This window comes from Hyla sarda, chromosome 2 (assembly GCF_029499605.1).
Source record: "Hyla sarda isolate aHylSar1 chromosome 2, aHylSar1.hap1, whole genome shotgun sequence".
NCBI classification, from domain to species: domain Eukaryota; kingdom Metazoa; phylum Chordata; class Amphibia; order Anura; family Hylidae; genus Hyla; species Hyla sarda.
The window spans coordinates 242,867,072-242,889,325 of record NC_079190.1 but is presented as its reverse complement, the minus strand read 5'-3'; the positions used below and the strand labels follow the sequence as shown (position 1 = coordinate 242,889,325).

Sequence of the window (22,254 nt, the reverse complement as noted above, 5' to 3'; positions counted from 1 at the left end):
TAAAAACAGTAGAGGAAAAAAGATTATGTATGAGTACCTGGTTCTGATCAGTATATACAAAAATAACTAACAAAAACTAGACTGCATGCTAAGTTAGCACTTGTAATGGAATTTAGTCTTATCCATTATTGAAATCATTGGAAGGGCTAGACTGCTTGAATGCATAATATACAGATGCCATATCCATACTGTGCTTTTATTGATATTTTATAAAAACAATAGCCATATGTGTTAAAACATAGAGGAGTTTATGGAAAATGCCAATATCACATCACATTCAAATCGTTTGGGACTTTATGACAGTTACCAAATACAAGGTAAGTAGATAAACTCCAAATAATTGAAACTATACATCTTCATAAGAAATAACAATTGATGTTCATTTGTTGTAGGTGGATAACGGCATTAACAATGCAATACAAATGCAAAATTTACAAATCAAGAGGGATTAAAATGGTTGTTCCTAGCCATTGGTGACATTTTGGTGAAGCAGTCAGTATTTTGCATACATAATAGTTGTCATCAATGTTAAATGATGTACCAAGATAATGAAATAGCAAAGAAAATGTATGTCAACATGCCAGTAGGACATGTCTTAAAAAGGTCAGGTCGACAGGGCGTTCTATGCTTTTCAATGGACAGTAACTGGAACCATGTAAGCTGGACTTAATTGTAAGGACATTTCTCTTGTTATTTTGTGAAATCATTTAGAAATATACAAAGTAAAGGTTGTCATGATGAACAGTCAGAACACAATTTAAACAATGATTCTGTATAATCTTAGAGAAACTATACAACATACCGTATATATTATTCTAATACAAGTAAACATAAAGCATTTGACAAAGTTATTTAAAAAAAAAAAAAAAAAAAGTATTTGCTGCAGTGCAGTTTATCGTGAAGAATGCAGCACTAAAAAACACTTAAGGCTAGGGCTCCACAGCAAAAACCCAGCATTACCACTTCAGTATATCCCTATAAGTGGAGAAGTTGTAGGAAATTGCAAGCATGTCAGAATACTTAACATTTTTCCCGCTCAGAAAATATTTAGTCCATGCTGAGTAATGCAACTTTACTGAAAGTGACCAAATATCATCATTGAGCCCAAGCCTTATTGCGTCAGGTTTCCTGTGGTGTGTCACTTTAAAATAGGATTATATTTTGACTTATCTTGCAGCCATCACACTTCTGAGGCTCTTGTGTACATGGACTTAACTGTGCATATTATTAAATCTAAGCAGCATTAGTGACCTATCCACAATTGTGAATGGAAGTACTATGTACCCAAAAGTGTATTTGTTCATTACGGCTTTCAATTATTAAAATTAATGTGAATACTTAACAGAAGAATTGCACACAACTTTTCCTTAATAAATCTCTGTATACCATGTTTCCAGATTGTCTTGTTCTTGCAAAATATTTCTGTTAAAGCCTCAAATGAGAAAACAACAAATAATTAAATCATAATAAATAAACAAATAAATACATTAATAAATAAATAAGTTAATAAGTGTTCTTCAGGAAGATAAAAGTGCGTCTATAGCTCCAAAGGTTATATTATTTAGTGTGGAATGTCTTTTTGGTGGTGACAGCAGAAGTAATTCTTAGAATACTTTCCAAAAATCATAGTAGAAAATCAAAGATCTGTGCTGATGTATAGAGTGAACTTGCATACAATAGTCATCTTCTTAACAAATAATTGTAAAAAAAAAAGGAATATATATATATATATATATATATATATATATATACACAGTGGGGAAAGAAGTATTTAGTCAGCCACCAATTGTGGTGCAAGTTCTCCCACTTAAAAAGATGAGAGAGGCCTGTAATTTTAGGTATACCTCAACTATGAGAGACATAATGAGAAAAAAAATCCATAAAATCACATTGTCTGATTTTTAAAGAATTTATTTGCAAATTATGGTGGAAAATAAGAATTTGGTCACCATCAAACAAGCAAGATTTCTGGCTCTCACAGACCTGTAACTTCTTCTTTAAGAGTCTCCTCTGTCCGCCACTTGTTACATGTATTAATGGCACCTGTTTGAACTTGTTATCAGTTTAAAAGACACCTGTCAACAACCTCAAACAGTCACACTCAAAACTCCACTATGGCCAAGACCAAAGAGCTGTCGAAGGACACCAGAAACAAAATTGCAGACCTGCACCGGGCTGGGAAGACTAAATCTGCAATAGGCAGCAGCTTGGAGTGAAAAAATCAACTGTGGGAGCAATTATTAGAAAATGGAAGACATACAAGACCACTGATAATCTCCCTCTATCTGGGGCTCCACACAAAATCTCACCCTGTGGTGTCAAATGTTCACAAGAACGGTGAGCAAAGATCCCAGAACCACACGGGGCGACCTAGCGAATGACCTGCAGAGAGCTGGGACCAAAGTAACAATGGCAATCATCAGTAACACACTATGCCACCATGGACTCAAATCATGCAATGCCAGACATGTCCCCCTGCTGAAGCGAGTACATGTCTGGGCCCATCTGAAGTTTACTAGAGAGCATTTGGATGATCCAGAAGAGTATTGGGAGAATGTCATATGGTCAGATGAAACCAAAGTAGAACTTTTTGGTAAAAACTCAACTTTGTGTTTGGAGGAGAAAGAATGCTGAGTTGTATCCAAAGAAAACCATGCCTACTGTGATTCATGGGGGTGGAAACATCATGCTTTGGGGCTGGTTTTCTGCTAAGGGACCAGGACGACTGATCTGTTGAAAGGAAAGAATGAATGGGGCCATGTAACATGAGATTTTGAGTGAAAACCTCTTTCCATCAGCAAAGGTATTGAAAATGGAACGTGACTGGATTATTCAGTATGACAATGATCCCAAACACACTGTCCAAGCCATGAAAGAGTGGCTTCGTAAGAAGTATTACAAGGTCCTGGAGTGGCCTAGCCAGGCTCCAGATCTCAACACCATAGAAGAGACGCCCAGAGACAGCCCCAAAACATCACTGCTGTAGAGGAATGGGCCAAAATACCAGCAACCTTGTGTGAAAACTTACAGAAAACGTTTGATCTTTGTCATTGCCAACAAAGGGTATATTACAAAGTATTGAGATGAACTTTTGTTATTAACCAAATACTTATTTTTCACCATAATTTGCAAATAAATTCCCTAAAAATCAGACAATGTGATTTTATGGATTTTTTTTTCTCATTATGTCTCTCATAGTTGAGGTATACCTATGATGAAAATTACAGGCCTCTCATCTTTTTAAGTGGGAAAACTTGCACAATTGGTGGCTGACTAAATACTTTTTTGCCCCACTATATATATATATATATATATTGCCAGAGAAATTCAGAATGAGTGCCAGTAAGTGTAGCTAAGAGGGTTGGCAGAACATATATCAGTGGTTCTAGGTGCCAAAAATGGCAGCAACCACACACTACATTGACCACAGTATTTAGCTACAGGGTAGAGTAGCAAACTGAACCCATGTGAATGAAAGGTGAGCTATATTTTTAAATAGGGTTTTTATTAGCATATTGTTATATATTTATATTGTATTATTTTGCTGTTGAGTTATGGATGACTACTTTCAATTCCATTTCCAAACCCAAATGCAGGGTAAATGCACTAAATAGGCATATACACTAACTATGCATAGTAAGCAGTACTAAATACCTTTAGCTAGTTGTTTTATTTCTTATTAGTGTTCTTTTATGTCCAGTTCCCATAAATCATTTCTACAGTTTTAAAGATCATGCTAATAAACACCCCGTGGACATTTTCAGGAAATCCAGGAATGACAGAAAGCTTTAAATAAGGATTGTGCCAACTATGTAGCCATGTGAGAACCTTAAAAAAAATGCACCTGAGAACAGACATATAGTAGTATAATAGGTATCAAAGTTCATGAACTGAATTACACACTTTTGTGTATCATGTCTATCAATACCTTCTGAACATATTCCATGGGTGTGATAACGAAGTATAGATGTATTATTATAAGTCCAAAATTGCTGTTTTTAGAATACTGACAACCACATCCTTACTACAACAGTCTGTTTACAGTGTGCACCATTCTTTGAAGGGATGAAGAGGCTGTGACTTCTGTGCTTTGCAGCATTAAGCGTTCTGTTCATAGAACACATGGGGAAACTCAAAATGTAAACAGAATGGAGAACAAAAACGATCTATTTATGATTTCTTTGCATTGTAAGATGTTTCCTAGTACAGATTTACCTTGTTATGAAGTTGTGGGATGTGAAAGACAGTGAATATTCATTATATATAAATATATATACATGTATTATTCTGTTTCACATTCCAACCCTGTGAGTTTTATTGGGCTAACACACAAGCTACTTTAGGAAGCAAATGTGATTAGTAGACGGTTGATTTGATGCACAGAGGCTTAAAATCCAGCACTCTCCGAGCTGCTCCTGTAACTAGGGCTTCTACTATGGCTGGGAGAACGGCTCCGAGTCCGGCTACGGCTGTAGCTGCTATAGCTGTCATAGCTCCTACTTCGGCTACGACTGTGAGAGTAGCTACTCAGTGAGCTGGAGGATGGGCTTGGTCTGTAGTACGGAATAGGACGCTTCCGGGCACTGCAAATAAAAACAATGAATTAGTCACATCACAAATACATAACATTGTGTCATTATATTACTGATAATGGAAGTCTACTATCAGTTTAAGTAAGAAGTTAAAGGGTTTTTTTTTGGGCAGGGAGGTATTTTATTTGTATGTAATGCTCTATTTCTCCCCCCCACCAAGGTTCTGTGACAAAAAATAAACAGCTCTGATCCCTGGCCTCTCTGATCCTCCCTGATTTCGATTGCTCTTCTCATCTTCCTTGTTTCAGGAAGAAAAGGACAGGAGTGGGGACTGGGTGGTATCAAAGCAGCAAGGTGGGGAAGAGGGAAGGTCAGTATAGCTGCTTTTTTTCACTGTATCAGGAAACATTAAATAAAAATACATCCCTGAAAACCTCTTTAACAAAACTTTTTAAAGACATTTCTAGGTAAAGAAGTAATTTTTGAAGCTAACAAATTAGATTTAAAGATTTATCCAAGAATATTTATGAAAAAGTTAATTTGTTGATTTAAAAAAAAAAAAAAAAAAAAAAAAAAAACAGCATAGCGTAAATTAGGTCAATGTATGCCAATGTATGCCAGTAAGCACAAAAGCATATGAAATAGTGAAAGGACTACATAGGTATTATAGGTATTACAGTATAAATATAACTCTTTCCAGCAGTATTATTAAGAATGGCTTTTAATATATAGCCTTAACCCCTTAAGGACCACAGGTTTTTCCGTTTTTGCACCTTCGTTTTTTCCTCCTTAGCTTTTAAAAATCATAACCCTTTCAATTTTGCACCTAAAATCCATATGAAAACTTATTTTTTGCACCACCAATACTACTTTGCAGTGACATCAGTCATTTTACCCAAAAATCTACGGTGAAACGGAAAAAAAATCATTGTGCAACGAAATTGAAGAAAAAAAACGCCATTTTGCAACTTTTGGGGGCTTCCTTTTCTACGCAGTACATTTTTCGGTAAAAATGACACCTTATCTTTATTCTGTAGGTCCATACGATTTAAATGATACCCTACTTATATAGGTTTGATTTTGTCGTACTTCTGTAAAAAATCCTAACTACATGTATATGTTTAAAATTGTCATCTTCTGACCCCTATAACTTTTTTTTATTTTACTGTTTATGGGGCGGTAGGAGGGCTCATTTTTTGCGCCGTGATCTGAAGTTTTTAGCGGTACCATTTTTGTATTGATCAGACTTTTTGATTGCTTTTTATTCATTTTTTCATGATATAAAAAGTGACAAAAAATACGTTATTTTGGACTTAGGCATTTTTTTTGCGCGGACGCCATTGACCCTGCGGTTTAATTAATGATATATTTTTATAGTTCGGACATTTACGCACGTGGCGATACCACATATGTTTATATTTATTTTTATTTACATGTTTTTTTTTATGGGAAAAGGGGAGTGATTCAAAGTATTATTAGGGAAAGGGTTAAATGACATTTATTAACTTCTTTTTACACTTTTTTTTTTTTGCAATGTTATAGCTCCCATAGGGGGCTATAACATTGCACACACTGATCTTATACCCTGTTCACTGCAGAGCCATAGCTTTGCATTGATCAGTGTTATCGGCGGTCGATTGCTCAAGCCTGTATCTCAGGCTTTGAGCAATCAATCGCCAAAGGGACATGCCGGAGGAAGGTAAGAGGTCCTCCGCTCGTGTCCCAGCTGATCGGGACACCGCATTTTCACTGCGGTGGTCCCGATCAGCCCCACTGAGCAGCCGGGCAGCTTTCACTTTCGTTTTAGACGCAGAGTTCAACTTTGAACGCTGCGTCTAAAGGGTTAATAGCGCGCGGCACCGTGATCGCTGCCGCACGCTTTTAGCCCCGGGTCCCGGCTTCACATACATGCCGGGACCAACACAATATGACGCGGTGTCACCGCGTGACCCCGCGTTATATTGCGGGAGCCGGCCAAGGACGTAAATATACGTCCTCGGTCGTTAAGGGGTTAAGCTTGATCTAGCATACAGTTTGCATTGTGCTCTCTTTTGGTACCACATAATCCAGACTCTGAAAACATAGAAACAGGGTTAGTAGATAAGTAAACCTTAAGACATAAATAAATGTTAGTGTCAAGCAAAAAAGAATTGCACTCATTCCCACCAAAGCAAAGCCATTCTGACCAATATCCAAAATTAGCAATTTTTATTTTCCTAATATCCTATGTAATGTAATTTAATTCATTAAATTTCAATATAAAATATTGGTACTTATAAAACCTAAAAGAGGAATGATGGTTAGGGAGTAGACAATATATCTTTGGTGTTCATAGTTCACTGTAATGTGTCTGACAGATGATGCAAATAAAAGCCACAAACATGAAAGCTTTTTGCACATCTCTCAAAATTGTTTTCGTGACAAAGCTCAGCTAAGCATGAATGAAAAGACACGAAAAAATGTCAGCATCCTCTTTTACCGCCCTTTGGCTGTTTGCATTCTGACTTATTTGCATGTATTCTCACAACATACACTGGACTCTTCAAGTCCTGAAATATTCATATTTTAAGTCTATCATCTACAACATAGTTAAAACTTTATTAGTGTTCATACAATAAATGTCCTTGATAGGTGAGCACACATAGTGCTTCATTCTACAGGATATGTAAGAAATGGATTGCTTGCCGTTACATGAAGGGAGTGCAATCATTTTTTGCTTCTAGAAAGGTGTCTTCCGCCAGTAAAAGTTGTGCTGCACATATAGTAGAGTGTTAAAAGGACAAAGCTGAAAATATTAGATCCCTTGTAGAACAGACTGCATTAAGACAAAGACGTCCTCAAAGAGGTTAGTATATTTTACAAAGCACCCAGGTTCATCCAGAAAGGGTGGAGTGACAAGATTACCCTAGTAATCAAGTATACTTGCTGTGATGGACATCACGGGAAACAGGTCACCACATGGAACCCTAACATGGGATGGAACAGCATCAATTTAAATCATACATAAAAATTCTATTTACTAGTCATATAAGCATGAATTTGCAGTATTAATGAAACCTTTTCCTTGGTATTACACAGTGCGGTCTGTAAAATGGCAACCATTGGTCTGACCCAGAAACGTACTAAGAGTAGGTTTTATGACCTAATTTTTCAAACCTGGTTGGTAAAAATCAGATATTACAAGAAAAAGGCTTAAAAAATTGTCAGAATTCTCATTTAGGGTAGGGTCACACAGGAGTACATCCATAGCGTATTTGACACTGTTGATGTGCTGCTGGTGTGAGGTGCAGACTTGCATCCTATGCAAGTTTGCATTGGCCCCTCCCCTCAGCTGTCTGGAGATTTCTGAATATACAGCGAGGGGAGGGGAAAGGCAGAGCTGTGAAGGACGCAACTCTGCACCTCCCTCAGGAGGAGGATGTAGATTCTCACAGGCCCGCTCCTGGGTGTAGATTTTGACAGCTGTGAAAATCTACGTCCAGGGGGCTGTAAAAATATACTTGTGGTTGTGTGACTTACGGAGCCATTGTGAAAATTTACGTCCAAGGGGCTGTGCACCTCCCTCAGGTGGAGAGGGATTCTCACAGCCCCGCTTCTCGACGTAAATTTTCATGCATCTCCTTTATGAGGAGAGGGATTTTCATAGCCCCACACCTGGATGTAAATTTTCATGCACCTCCCTCAGGAGGAGAGGGATTCCCACAGAGCCGCTCGCACAGATTCCTGGACATAGATTTTCACAGCTGTCAAAATCTACGTCCAGGAGTGGGGCTGTGAGAATCTTCGTTCTCCTGAGGGAGGGGCGAGGAGGGAACTGTGTACAAAGCTGTCTTCCCCCAATGCAAAATTGCATGGGGCGCAGTTCTGCACCACACACCGGCAATCACAGAGCCATGGCAGAGCAAGGTCCCCGCTGCTGCAGCTGCTGTAGCTGTGTGTCCGCTCGTGACTGCCAGCAAGAAATCTGCAGATACAAGAGGACACACAGAGCTACAGCAGCAGCAGGAAGCTCTCTACCATGGCTCTGTGACGGCCAGTAGCACATCCACAGCGTGAAATATGCTGCAGATGTGCTCCTATATAACCCCACCCTTAAAGTGTATCTGTAATTCCAAATACTTTTTAAAATGTCATGAAGACATATCACATTTTGATTAAGTGGGATCCAGGTGCTGAGAACCCACCGATCACTACAACAAATGGAGAGAAGTGTTCATATGAGCCTTGTTTTTCCTAGTACACTGAAGATGGCCTCATAGCCTTTATCCCTATTTGCTTCTCCTCAATCATTTAGTGATCTGTGGAGTGTAAGGACCCTGGACCCCCACCAATTAAAACTTCTGACATGTCTCTGACAAGTTAACTACAGTTACAATTCAAGTGCAATGGAGGCACACTGCAAGATATGTAAACTTCAAGATTTTTTTGATTGCTTTAAAGCATCCAACATGAAGCTATACCTAAAAATATATCATTCTGTGCAAACATCCCAGTCCTGTTACTTCACTCACTCTGTAATTTGTCTTGCTAACCTTCTAACAGTATAGAGGGAGTGATGTTACATGTTACTGCAGGATCAGACTACACAGGAGTTTTTGTAGTCTGTAACCAAGGAGACACATGTCTGTATAACAGATGTATAACTTACAGTAGTGTACAAATATTTTTAACACCTTTTTTTCTACAAAAAAGTGTTAGCTATAATGAAGTAGCTGTTGTATTATATACTATACCATTATTTCTTTGGTATACAGTTTGAACAAATCTGTTGAATTAATATTTATGGTAAAACAAATAATGAACTGAGGGCACATATATCCCAGAAAATCATTCAGAAATAATTTTTAACTAAACAAAATTTTGTCTTTACCTGCTACCATACACATATACAGACAGGGATTTGTCATCCATTGCCTGCAAGCATTACAAATGTGTTCTGGATAAAGTCCTATTTTATGTATCATTTAGAATCTACTGTGTTGCAATATTAAACTGAAGTCACAACTTCTCTACACCAATGCTATAGGATAGAGTTCAATAATTTTTTGTGTATTTCTTGAAATGCTTCTTGTTTCATCGATTATTTCACCAAATACATTTTTAACTTACATGCTCCCTTAAGTAATGACAAAAATTTGAAGGGGTATTTCTGTTGCATGAAGCGATGGTATAATTACCAGGATACTAAGAAAGGTGAGTTCCAATGCTATTCAGCATGGCAGCCCTTTCACTATTTTTCCACGCAAAGCGGTGTCCCCAAACACCCAGCTGCACAGGAAACTGCAACCAGCTTCATTGACTTGAATAGTGCTGTGCTACAATTAAAAGCAAGTGGCAATGTGTCACTAGGAAGTAGCCCCAGGTCTAATCCAGTACTGCTACCCTGTCTACAAATCAGTGAGGTCCAGCAGGATGAATCCCCACAACCATAGAGTGACAATATGCCCTAGTAATATGCCATCACCGTATATAACCCTTCCCAATTCACTTATTCAGCATTCCTAGATAACTGATCCTCTGCACTTACCTACGTTAATATCTTTGGCTGCTTCCCATAAAACCCAATATTTATTTAGTTTTACATGGCTCTCTAAGACCTCAATAGTAACGGTATACAACTTAAACCAATAGACATTGTATACCCATTGTTTATGATTATTCTTCACATATAGTATATGTGAACCAAAGTATACATTTGGCTTCATATAAATGTATAAAAGTATGTGTGCCTAATTCACTGCATTTCTAACAAGGACAAGAAACCAAGAAACAGGTGTCTACAGAAAGGATTTCTTCCTTCGGGATGAGATTCTGGTTTGGCAATAATCTTTTAAGGATTTTGTATGAGGTCAAGTATTGACATACATGGAAGCAAACTTCATTATATGGCACTAGGGAGACAGTCCTGTTCCTTTTGGAGTAGAGCTATGTTGCATGCTTTTCCTAGAGGGCACAATCTTGCCTAAAAAACTTTGCAAGCTAGCTTGGCAGTCTCCCCAACAAGACACCTTAGACTAACAATTACCTTGTAATTCGTCTTGGCTCCATGAAACTTGGTGAATCCCTTCTCCTCTTCCGAATAGGGGAGTAACTTCTAGAGCGTCGTCTAGGTCTCGTTGCTTCTGTGTCATTATGTCGCTGTCGAGTTTCATTGTCTTTTTCCCTAAAATAATGCAACACACTGTCATATACAAGCTATAGACAAAACAATGGAAATATCTAAGGTGACTTTTAACCTCTTAAGGATGCGGTGACCCCGCATCATATCAGGTCAGTCCCGGTGGCTAAAGGTAGCTGGGACCCAGGGTATTAACCCTTTAGACGTGGCGAACAAAGTTGATCGCCGTGTCGAAAGTAAAAAAAAAAGCATTCCCAGCTACTCAGTCGGGCTGATCGGGACCACCGCGGTGTCCCGATCAGCTAGGATGCACGAGGAGGGTACCTTACTTGCCTTCTGCGTGTCCAATCGGCAATTGATTGCTCCAAGCCTGAGTTCCAGGCTTGAGCAATCGACCGCCGATAACAATGATCAATGCAATGCAATGGCATAGCATTGATCAGTGCCTGCAATCAATGTACTGCATGTTATAGCCCCCTATGGGGGCTATAACATTGCAAAAAAAAAGTGGAAAAAAAAGTTTATCAATTTGATTTAACCCCTTCCCTAATAAAAGTTTGAATCACCCCCCTTTTCCCATAAAAAACTGTGTAAATAAAAATAAATATAAACATATGTGGTATCACTGCGTGCATTAATGTCCGAACTATAAAAATAAATTATTAATTAAACCGCACAGTCCAAAGTCCAAAATAGTATTTTTGGTTACTTTTTATACCATAAAAAAAAAAAAGTCAGCTCAAAACTAAAATGGTACTAATAAAAACTTCAGATCACGGCACAAAAAATGAGCCCTCATACATCCCGTATGCGGGAAAAAAAATTATAGAGGTCAGAAGAGGACATTTTTAAATGTTTTAATTTTCGTGCATATAGTTATGATTTTTTCCAGAAGTAAGACAAAATAAAACCTATAGGGTATCATTTTAATCGTATGGACCTACAAAATAAAGATAAGGTGTTAAGTGTACAGTGTTGAAACGGAAGCCCCCAAAAGTTACAAAATGGCGTTTTTTCTTCAACATTGTCACACAATGGCCCTCGTTTACTAAGAGTGGAGTGTAGGTTTCTTTGTGGGTTTTAATTTCCTACAATTTATTTGCCACGGAATTTACTAAGGTTTCCCTACATTTTCCACTTTCCCTACATTTTGCTTTTTTTTTTTACACATGTACTGATCTGTAGGGTTTTCCTCATCTCAAATCCACCACATTTTATGTGGAAACCTTAGTAAATATGTTGTTTTTTTGTGAAAATGTCGGGAACACGCCCCTTTTCCCAGTGGCCACGCCCCTTTTTGGGGTTTTCTTAGCAAAATGGAGAGTTAGTCAGGGTTTTTTCAATACAGAATTTCTGGCGCAATGTGACAGAATCTGGCGCACAACCCAACAAAACATGTCGAGTTTGCAATAGTAAACGAGGGCCAATTTTTTTTTTTTGGTTTCACCATAGATTTTTGGGTAAAATGACTGATTTCACTACAGAAGTGAAGGGGTTAAAATAACATCAGGAGTATTAAAATCAGTTGAAGATCTACTGCAGATCAGATCCTAAATGTACAGAATTTAGTCAAAGGATAATAAGCACTGACAGGTGAATAATATTGATGATCTCATGAAAATGCCACTTGTCAATGCTTATTGTCAAGGATAGGATGCTTTAGGCAGCAAGTAAACTCAGTTTTTTAAGTTGATGTGTTGGAAGAAATAAAGATGTGCAAGTATAAGGATCTGACAAGGGCCAAATTGTGATGGCTATAGGACTATATCAGATTTGAAGCAGCAGCTCTTGAGGGATGATCAGTACCTACCGAAACTGGGCCAAGGCAGGATACCCAATAAAGTAGGGAGAGGGTCAAGAGTGCCAAGGGCTCACTGTTACATGTGGGACCAAAGACTAGACTTTCTGGGCTGACATAATAGAAGAATTACTGTAGCACACACTACTGAAAAAGTTAATGCTATCCATTATTAAAGATATTACCGCGTGCTGTATATGAAGCTGAGTAGCTGCAGAAAGCACCTACAATAAACACATGACAACCGAACCATGGAGGCCTGGTCTTGTCAGAAAGAATGTTGACATCACATACTAGTGTAAACCACTGGGTTGTAAATTGTTAATATACTTTAGGGTAAAAAAGAAAAAATAGAAAAAGAGGGGGCAGTGTGTGATGTGAAAATTAAAAGATACATGTTATTAGTTTATGTAATAAATTAAGAGCGGGTTAAGTGTTTTTTTTATTTTTTTATTCTGGAAAACCCTAAACACTCTTCTCTTTTATTTTTATTATCTTTATAGTTATAGCGGATGGTCCACATGACAATGTGAAGTGTCATCTTTATCTTTGTTAAGTTTAAATCACAAATTAGACACAAAAAATACTGACAACTTTAATATAACATAAATAACATGCTTCTTTGAAATTTTAAATTAAATTAAATAACAGCAGGTTTAAATCTCTTAGTTCAGTCATTTAGAATAACTAAAGTATATAGGGGGAGCTTCATCTTAAAAAAAAGTCGATGAGGGAAAAGTCGACCAGTTGCCCATAGTAACCAGCCAGATTGGTTCTTTCATTTTTGAAAAGGCTTTTTTCTTTCTTTGTCCAATGTGAGGAAAGACGTGTTACACTACAACAAAAATCTGCTATGATACATATCTAATGCAAAGAATAATTGGATAGTTCTTACCTGTTTAAATTCTTCTTTGGAGAACTAGAGCGAGATCTGCTTCTTGCTGATCTCTTGTCTCGTGACCTTGAACGTGAAGGTGAACAACTGGAACTCCAAGAGCTACCTCTGTTGCCAGTGCTGCGTGCTGGACTCTTCTTCCTATCAGAGTTTTGTCGAGTACGCTTCACTGAAGACTCTGAACAATTATTTTGTTTACTGCGACGATGCTTGACCACTGGCCTATGACATAAAACATATATACTGATTGTGGTCATACATTTTTTGTTGTTGCAATATGAACATATTTATGTTATAGTTATCACATAATTTAAAGGTACAGAGCCTAAATGTAGTTAACATGGAAATTGAATATGTTTTATCAAATCTAGGCCTACCTACATCACAATAATATGGCCTTACTTTTTGGTTGAAGCACCATGGGACTTTTCTGCTCCAGTTGTATGTGAAAACACAGATCCTTCAGAATCACTGCTATAGCCTGTATGACTTCCTGAGTTCACCGAAGACTCCTTGTGCATTCTGGTTCGTCCTCTGGATCGTCTATGGTGTCTCTCTGATGATGGTGACCTGGAGTGGCGCCTTCTTTTCTCATCTGACGAACATCGGCCCCCTTTACTTGATGAAATTGACCTCGGACTCCTAACATCATTACGGTTATTAGCCTTATGGCGGTTAGGTGATGTCTCTACTTTTGAATTTGTCTTTGGAGATGGAGATACTGAATTCAACCGCTGTAGAGGAAAAAAAGTAGAAAAAGCGGGAAAGACAAAAAATGTAGAGATGCTTTAGCAAAAGCTCATCAAAATTTAGCAAATAAAAAGTCAACTCACAGTTGCATACAGCACGTTTACACAGAGATTCTACACTGAGACTATTCTTTCTGCTTAGCCTTCCGACCCCAACAATGCAGCTCATGCAACTTTGCATGCAAAACGCAACAAAAAGTTGATAACAGAAAGTAACTGTAAAGAGCAGGTGGGGAAGAGAGAACTCTAAGATTGAGACCTTACATTAATAAATAAAAAAAATAGAAAAGAAAAAAATTTAAAGTCATGTAGATTAAAAATGGTTTAAGAAAAACAAAATATAGGACTATAATAAAGTAAAATAATTCTAATAGTGAGGAGTGAGATAGACATCTGGACAAAACGGCACAAAAACTGGTAGAGGTTGAGGAGGGAACAAGGGAAAGTAGAAAATAAAATAAAAAATAAAAATGAAATTAAATTCACAAATGTTACTGGAAAAATAAATTGTCTTTTTCATTTTAGTTTGTCTGAATTCCTTTTTTTTCCGGAAGAGTACTGTTGAGCTTTCATCAGCACCCTATGTTCTTAGTTTTGTCACACTGTGATCTTTTTTTGATTTAAGTCCCTCTTGGTTAACATCCACTTACCAAGAAAGTGGCATTTCCTCCTTTAGTAGGTAAGGTATGAAGAGAAGGGAAAAGTGGGGCAACATAAGTGCATCATTAGATTCACAAAAATGCAAGAGAGATAGAGAGAGAGAAAAAATAATAAAGAAAAAAAACACACAAACCCACTTTCCTGGCCTTGTATTTGAGAATGATTGTATAGGCCAATCATGAGGTTTGAGTGACCTTTCAGTGACGTAGTTGTGCTTAACTATATTGGATCCTACATTGTGTACTGTGTTGTAGTCTTCACTTACTGTGATTTTTGGGGGGGCTGGGTCTTAAAATGATCTCTGAAAATTGAACACCTTTTCAATTCAAAAATATAATAAATTGTGAATATCATGCATAAAAATAGAAGAAAATATAAAACAAGAAAAATCTGGTATTCATGTCTGGGTCTCATTTTGATAGAAAAGTGTATATTTTGCCCATAATAACATTGTCCAAGGTCTGTGTATATCTTAAACTATTTGATTTTGATTTGACAATAAATGGTAATACACAACTAATTTCTAATTCCCATGGATAATGCCATCCCATGATAATATTTCTCTACTGTAGCAAAAGCGCAGACTTAAACTGTTAAAAAAATTTAAGCAGAACTGGACAACAGCTAAATGTACCGATAGAGTAGCTTTCCAGGGTGATGTGCCAATGTTTATACATGATCAGCTGTATCTTACGTTGCATTGATATCAAAATTGATATGTAAGAAAATAGAAGATCCAGAATATTAACTGTATAGCAAACTGCGTTGCAATGCTAACAGATGTAATTCAAATAGTAATTATAACCATTGGCTACAATAAAAAAATCTCCAAGATAAGCATTTATTTTTTTCTTTTATAATAAATTGCTAGCAGATTTGCATTTCAATCTAAAATACATTGATTTGCATCTTCCATTGAATATATTTGTTTATTAATGGGTAAGGTAATCTGTTCATAGGTTATACAGTTAGTAGGATTGCAGCAACTTTGCAGCTGTGCAGCAGCTTTGATACATCACCCTGTAATCTATATAAATAATTTTAGTAAAAGAAAACAAAAATAAATTAAAAGCATGAAAAATATTGTTTAAGTAGGAAACTATTGGTTGCAACAACTATTGTACTGTGACCATAAATATAAAAACACACTGGGAGATTAACCAAAACCTCTGTAAAAGAAAAGTGGTTGAGTTGCCCACAGCAACCAATCAGATTGCTTCAGAAGGCCTCAGAAAAATAAAAAAAGCAATCAGACTGGTTGCTTTAGGCAACTGCCCCACTGTTCCTTTGCTCAGGTTTTGATTAATCTCCCTGATGGTATTTTAAACATTTTGCATGGTTCCATTTATACTTTTTTAGCCTAATGTGTAAAGTATGTGTGATTTACACCTAAAACTATACAATTGTATTCTTGTAGAGTACTGTAGTTTAGATTTAGATAGCTGTAATAATGTTCTTTTTCTTCAATTTTTCGACCTACTAAAATAAGATCTCAATATTCTAGAAATAATTGGCTATAATTCTTTCTCCCATTCCCAAAAGACCCTTAGTGTAGCCCAATCACCGAAAATACACTTTTTAATGCCTGAACAGACAAAGCTCTACCCAAACTTGCACCAGTCATTGTGCAATTTTCATTCTACTTTTGATATTCTTTTCAAACCACTCTTATCTACAGTACTTGTTCCGTGCCTCTCTTCTTCTGTATACATGACTTCTGCAGGTTATAAAGTTCTCTTTTGCTCTTTAAACTGTGATTTTTTCCTAATATTTGTACAGCATGCAAAGGGGGGGGTTGGACTTTTGACTTTTCAAATTTGTGGTACTGTCTTTGACAAGTATGAAGTGCACTGGAAACAATAGGGGTCCAAATGCTTAAATAGTATAAAACTTAATAGAGCAACATTGGTTACATGAACATGCTCCATAATTTCAGTTTTTTTTTTTTTTTATAAAAATAAATTGATTACTGAACTAAGAGAAAAGGGTGTACATGAAAAGGGGAGTAGAAGCTACATTTACGAAACTATAGGTCCCACTCATTGACACACTGGGGTTGGCATTAAGGGGATAGCTAAGATTTAGACTCAGTTGATATTGAAATGATCATATTTGACTAATATAAAAGGGTTTTTCCCATCTGGCAAAGTAATCACCTATGTACAGAAGAGGGGAACCAAACACTGTAATAGGTTATCTGTAATGGGAGACTAGGGTCCCTGTTGTCGACATTACGGGAACCCCAGTGTTATGGGTGAGGGAAATAAGAGAATCATTTTGACTAAAAACACACATGTAAAAATAGTATATTGCACATTGGAGGCTCTTGACACCAAAGAGCTCAATGCTACACCGGACTATAGGTAGTCTCTTGCTATTCAAACCGGTGAAAGGAGCTAAAAAGCACAGCTTCAGACAAGCTTATAAACTATCATATTCTCTACAATCACTATCCAACAATGATTAAGCTATCACATAAATCTGCTACATTATACATTTCTCCCTTTAGACTGTAAGCTTGTACAGGGTGGGGACAGGAATAATCCTAACTCCTAGAGTTAGGGTTAGAGCACAAGGCCCTATTTTGTCTTATTTCTCTTATGTCTCCCATACAACTATACAATACATAACATTAATTAAAAGTACATCATGTAAAGTGTGAAAAAGAAGGAAAAAATTAGAGCATAATTGCCATTTTCTTACTATTTCTACTATACAAATATTAATTATATTTATTAAATAAATTAATTATATGTACCCCAAAATTTAATAAAAACTATGAACCTTCCTGCAAAAACTAACAAAACTAAAAAAATAGCCCCCGCAAATGGCTATATCAACTGAGAACATTGTGACACATGAATAAATTTTTTACCCTTTTATTCAGTAAATAAACTGAAACTTATAAAGCCATATATCAGTACTATCAGCCTATAGAATAAAATGAACATATTATCTATATTTTACTGTATAACACACAAAACAATAATTATGGAATTGCTATTTCTTTTACCATTACTACCCCAAAACAAGTTAACCCATAATATATATGTTACCAAAAATAGTGTCCATGAGAATAAAAAAATTTTTTGCAAAAAAAAAATCCTGTGGACTACATAAACAGAGAAGATCAAGTAAAAAATGTAAATACAAAAAAACTTGGTTCTAAAGGCCTAAAATGGTAAAGTTCCTAAGGGGTTAAATTAATGTCCTTTGATGACGGCTTACTTATCTACCCTGTGAACCAAAGAAAAGTTCCAATATGCCAAAGGCAGATTAATCCTGCATATCCATATGAATTTTAAATATTCTTGTGTTCATTTAAGTAAAACACTACAGAAAGTGTACAAATGCTAACACATTCAACGCCAACAATGACGCAAAAATTTTCTCTACCATGATAAAATATCAACAATATTTCTGTTTCATTCTATTATTGGCAAGACTAAATATAAGATAAGATTAGTTACAAACAGGTACCTACTAGCTCTACTAATTTTTAAGAGAACTGAGTCACCTACCCACGAGCGAAATGTAACTCTGAGCTGGATAGCGGTCATACACTAGTGGGGTTTACATAAATTTCCTCAAAATCACCCCATTGTGCCCAATACAGAGCACAATTTTGTGAAGTGTTTTTATTAACATTGTCTAAGCTTTTTTACTTGTAATATTTTAATGTTTTGTAAGACATTTTACATTATATTTGTGTTATGTTTCCTTAAAGGTACAAATATCCCTGATCATTGATGCCCATGTGCGATCCTATGCTCTCAAAATGCTTTATATTCTACAGTGTCTTTGTTTACTGTGTTGCAACTATGTATGGAATAATCTCAATTATATTATAGATGCTACTCTATGTTTATGACTTTACAATAAAATTGCTATACTTCCTGACATTCAATATTCAACAGAATTAGCAAGTTACAGGAATATTTCTATTTTTAAACTACAAAAAAAAAAATAATAATAATCTGCCACTAAATTGGAAAACTGACCTTTATTTTTTCATGCTTAAAGGAGATCTCAGGTGAAAAATAACTTATCCCTTAATCCCCTAGTAGCTGCTCACCCAGGGAGGGCCTCCTGCAATCACTGGGACGAAACCTGGTGCTCAGTGAGGAGTGCGTGCTGCAGCCGGCACGTGCTCCATTCATTCCTATGGAATGAATGGAGCGCGTGCCATCTACCAGTAGATGACACGCACTCCTCACTGAGAGCGCCAGGGTACCATTGGTCAGACCCCCCCCTGATAACCTAGTTATCCCCAATACTGTGGATAGGGGACTCCCGCGATCAGGCATCTTATCCCCTATCCTTTGGATAGGGGAAAAGATGTGTAGGCACCGGAGAACCCCTTTAAAAGAAGTAGTCTAATTTATCTTGAGTTTCCCTATTGCTAAGCTTACTGAGATGCTCATCAATCATTTGTGGGGACACAAAGTGTTGCTGCAGGAGAACTGAAGCATTATGGGCAATAGATAAAAACTATGAAAACAAAAACTGTCTAAATATTGGCCATAGAAACCAATCACAGCTTATGATTAATTTCTGGTACAAGTTCTGGCAAAATGAAAATTGAGCTGTGATTGGTTGGGCAAAACCAGACAGCATCTGTATTTATAGTTTTTATTTATGCCCCCCCCCCCCCCCCCCACACACACACAAAGTTCTCATAATGAATAAACCTAGTAAGTAAGACACATTGTTAGCAGCAAAAACTGTGCTGTAGCTAGATATTTTATCCTCCAAATTCCCTGCAATAAAGTATCTGAAAACAAGTCTCATAAACCAGACAACCCTTTCAGGGAATTCTTTAAAACTTGTTATAAACACACACATAAACGCATACTCTTTTCTATTGTCAATTACATTTCAGGTTCATTCTACATGAACAAAAGACAACTACATACAAAGAAAAATCTTAAAACTATGTTTCAGAATCCCTTTCCTTACAAGCAAAAGCACTACTATAATAATATAGGGAATATAATTTCAGCACACGAGCTACAGCATTTTTTATGACAGCATGTAGCCTGTGTCCTTTTAAAGCCTACAGGTAAGTAAATAGCAGCGACAGTAGATTCACCAGGCAATAGGAATATTATCACAGCTCAGCATCTGTATTATGTAAATTATCCTGCTGTACAGCAACTGGCTGTAATAATAACTATACCAGGTTTTATAAATCTTGTATGAAGGCACCATATGAGAATATTTGCTCATACTATGTGAGCAATTGTATGTCACCTATTTATAGCACCATATTATAGAAGCATACTTCTGCAATACAGTGTCCAATGCAGCATGTCATGTAATCTGGACAAAAAAAAAAACCTCTATATGCCTTCATATGAATTTACATTGCATACCATATTATAGTTCTGTACATCTTCAAAGTTGCACAGAGCTGTAATTTCAGAATAAGCATGAACCCTTAATTGGTCAATGGAAGAGAGAAAAATACTGTGTATCTGCATCTGAGAGTGTTCAGAGGATCTGCACTGTTCATACGAGGTAAATCGAGTCTTTCCTCTCCTTAGCAGCAGCCAATTGCTTGGCGTAACCCTTTCCTTGCTGTTTTATTGGTGTTTAGTCCTCTTTGCAATGTGTTGATGGACAGAAAGTAAATAGAGTACCCAGAAGTATTATCAAAAATAGGGTCATTTAATTAAGAAAAAAGATGGCTTAGGAGCGATCTAATAACTATGTTTATCAGGGGGCAGTGCAGAGATCTCTCTCATGACCTATTTATACTCAGGACTGTATTTGTAACAAGGGAGCATTCTCTACATCTAGAGGAAAGAAGGTTTCTACACGAGTAGGGATCGGGGTTATTTATTGTAAGAGCAGTGAGACTGTGGAACTCTCTGCCAGAGGAAGTGGTCATGATGAACTCAATAAAATAATTCAAAAGGGGCCTAGATACATTTCTGGAGGGTAATAATATTACAGGTTATGGATACTAGATTTATAGGAACAGAACATTGATCAAGAGATTTATTCTTATTGCCATAATTGGAGAAAGGAATTTTTCCCCTAGTAAGGAACAACTAGCATAAGTCTCATAAGGGTATTTTGTCTTCCTCTAGATCAACTCAGCATGGAGACAATAAGGATATAGGTTGAACTTGTTGGTCTTTTTTTCAACCTTATAAATTATGTAACTATCAGTAACCCCCCCCCCCTCCACATGAAATCTATGGAAGAGTACCGTATAAATCGACCCCCATCACAGTATAAGCCAGTTCAGTGATTAGGGTAACACTCTTACTGCTGTCCTACTGTTTCTTTCAGGTATGCTTGCACAACACTATGAAAAATCAAATGCATCAAATTCTCCATCCATGCCCTCTATTATTGATGCCATTAACAGTGGTGTACTATGTAAATAATAAGCCCACCACAGAGCAAGCTTCACCAGCACTATGTCATGACATATCAGAGAGAAGTATGTGTTTTACTGTGCTATGATTGGCTAGAAAAATAAAGGAGGAAGTAACTGTGTATGTACGATTTGTATATAGTACAGCTTTGGCCCCGCCCCCTGTAAGATGAATGAGAAATGGCAATGTACCAGGGGCTCTCAGGAGCTCAATAGCAATAGGGAGAGCTAATATAACATTTTACCACTAATAAAAGTAATGTAATAAAACAATGCATGTTTTTAAAAGATGGTATCCTTTAAGTAGTCATTTAAAAAAAAAAGTTTCTAATGCTGTATTTCCATTTAAGATGTCAGATATTCATTTCTGAGCAGATTTGTTGTAGAATTGTTTTGCAATTAAAAATGTGTACAACGTACATGGATTTCAGTTAGCTCCAATTAGATAAATGGAACAGTCACTGACATGTTTGCAACAAATCTGCTACGTGTGAGTATTCCCTAAATATGAACCTACTCTTCAATACTAATGAAGTATACTAAAAAAAAAAATCAGTGAAGCCGTTGAAGCTTGGTAGATTCTTCAAGTTCTTCAATTTTTAAGGAAGCTGGGACTTAAGATGTTTCTACCTTCACACCAATCAAAGTGCCCATCAGTATGCTAAGTCCTCAATCATTTCTGTAAGTATATTCGAGTTACAGTGTAATTACTTTAATCTAAAAAATGCATTCCTAAGCTTTAACATTAAAGTCTAAAAGAGCTACATGATGAAAGATAAACATTAACATTAGCACCGTTGCCTGGCAGCACTTTGGATCCTGGGATCAAATCCAACAAAGCATAGAGCTTTTATATATTCTTCCCATGTTTGGATGTTATTCCTACATGCCAAAAACATACTAGGCTCCTTAGGAGATTAGCCCTAGTGTGTGTGCATGTGTTTGAGTAAGGGAAGATAGATTGTAAGCCCCAGTGGCAATAAGGACTGAGATTATTGTTGACATTGTCTTCACTGGCACTACATGAGCAAAGGGTATAGCACTACTGGCATAAATTGTTGTAAGATAGTCTGAACCAGGTGTTTAAGAGTCAGCACTGCCTACTTTTAGTGTA

The 22,254-nt window shown here is 36.7% G+C and overlaps 1 protein-coding gene across 4 annotated transcripts in view; it reads right to left on the bottom strand.

Moving 5' to 3' along the window:
- Window positions 1–182: 182 nt before the first annotated feature.
- The window catches only part of SRRM3 (serine/arginine repetitive matrix 3), a 462,774-nt gene continuing 440,702 nt past the window's right edge, over window positions 183–22,254 (bottom strand). For 3 of the 4 annotated variants that reach the window (XM_056556783.1, XM_056556784.1, XM_056556782.1), the window contains 4 exons: window positions 13,746–14,077; window positions 13,344–13,565; window positions 10,558–10,695; window positions 183–4,583 (listed from right to left, as the gene is read on the bottom strand). In XM_056556783.1, coding sequence (XP_056412758.1) covers window positions 4,388–4,583; window positions 10,558–10,695; window positions 13,344–13,565; window positions 13,746–14,077 — 888 coding nt within the window. In that variant the 3' untranslated portion in view covers window positions 183–4,387. Of the gene's footprint in view, window positions 4,584–7,436; window positions 7,499–10,557; window positions 10,696–13,343; window positions 13,566–13,745; window positions 14,078–22,254 lie in introns of all 4 variants that reach the window. The other variant, XM_056556785.1, reaches the window with a different exon arrangement.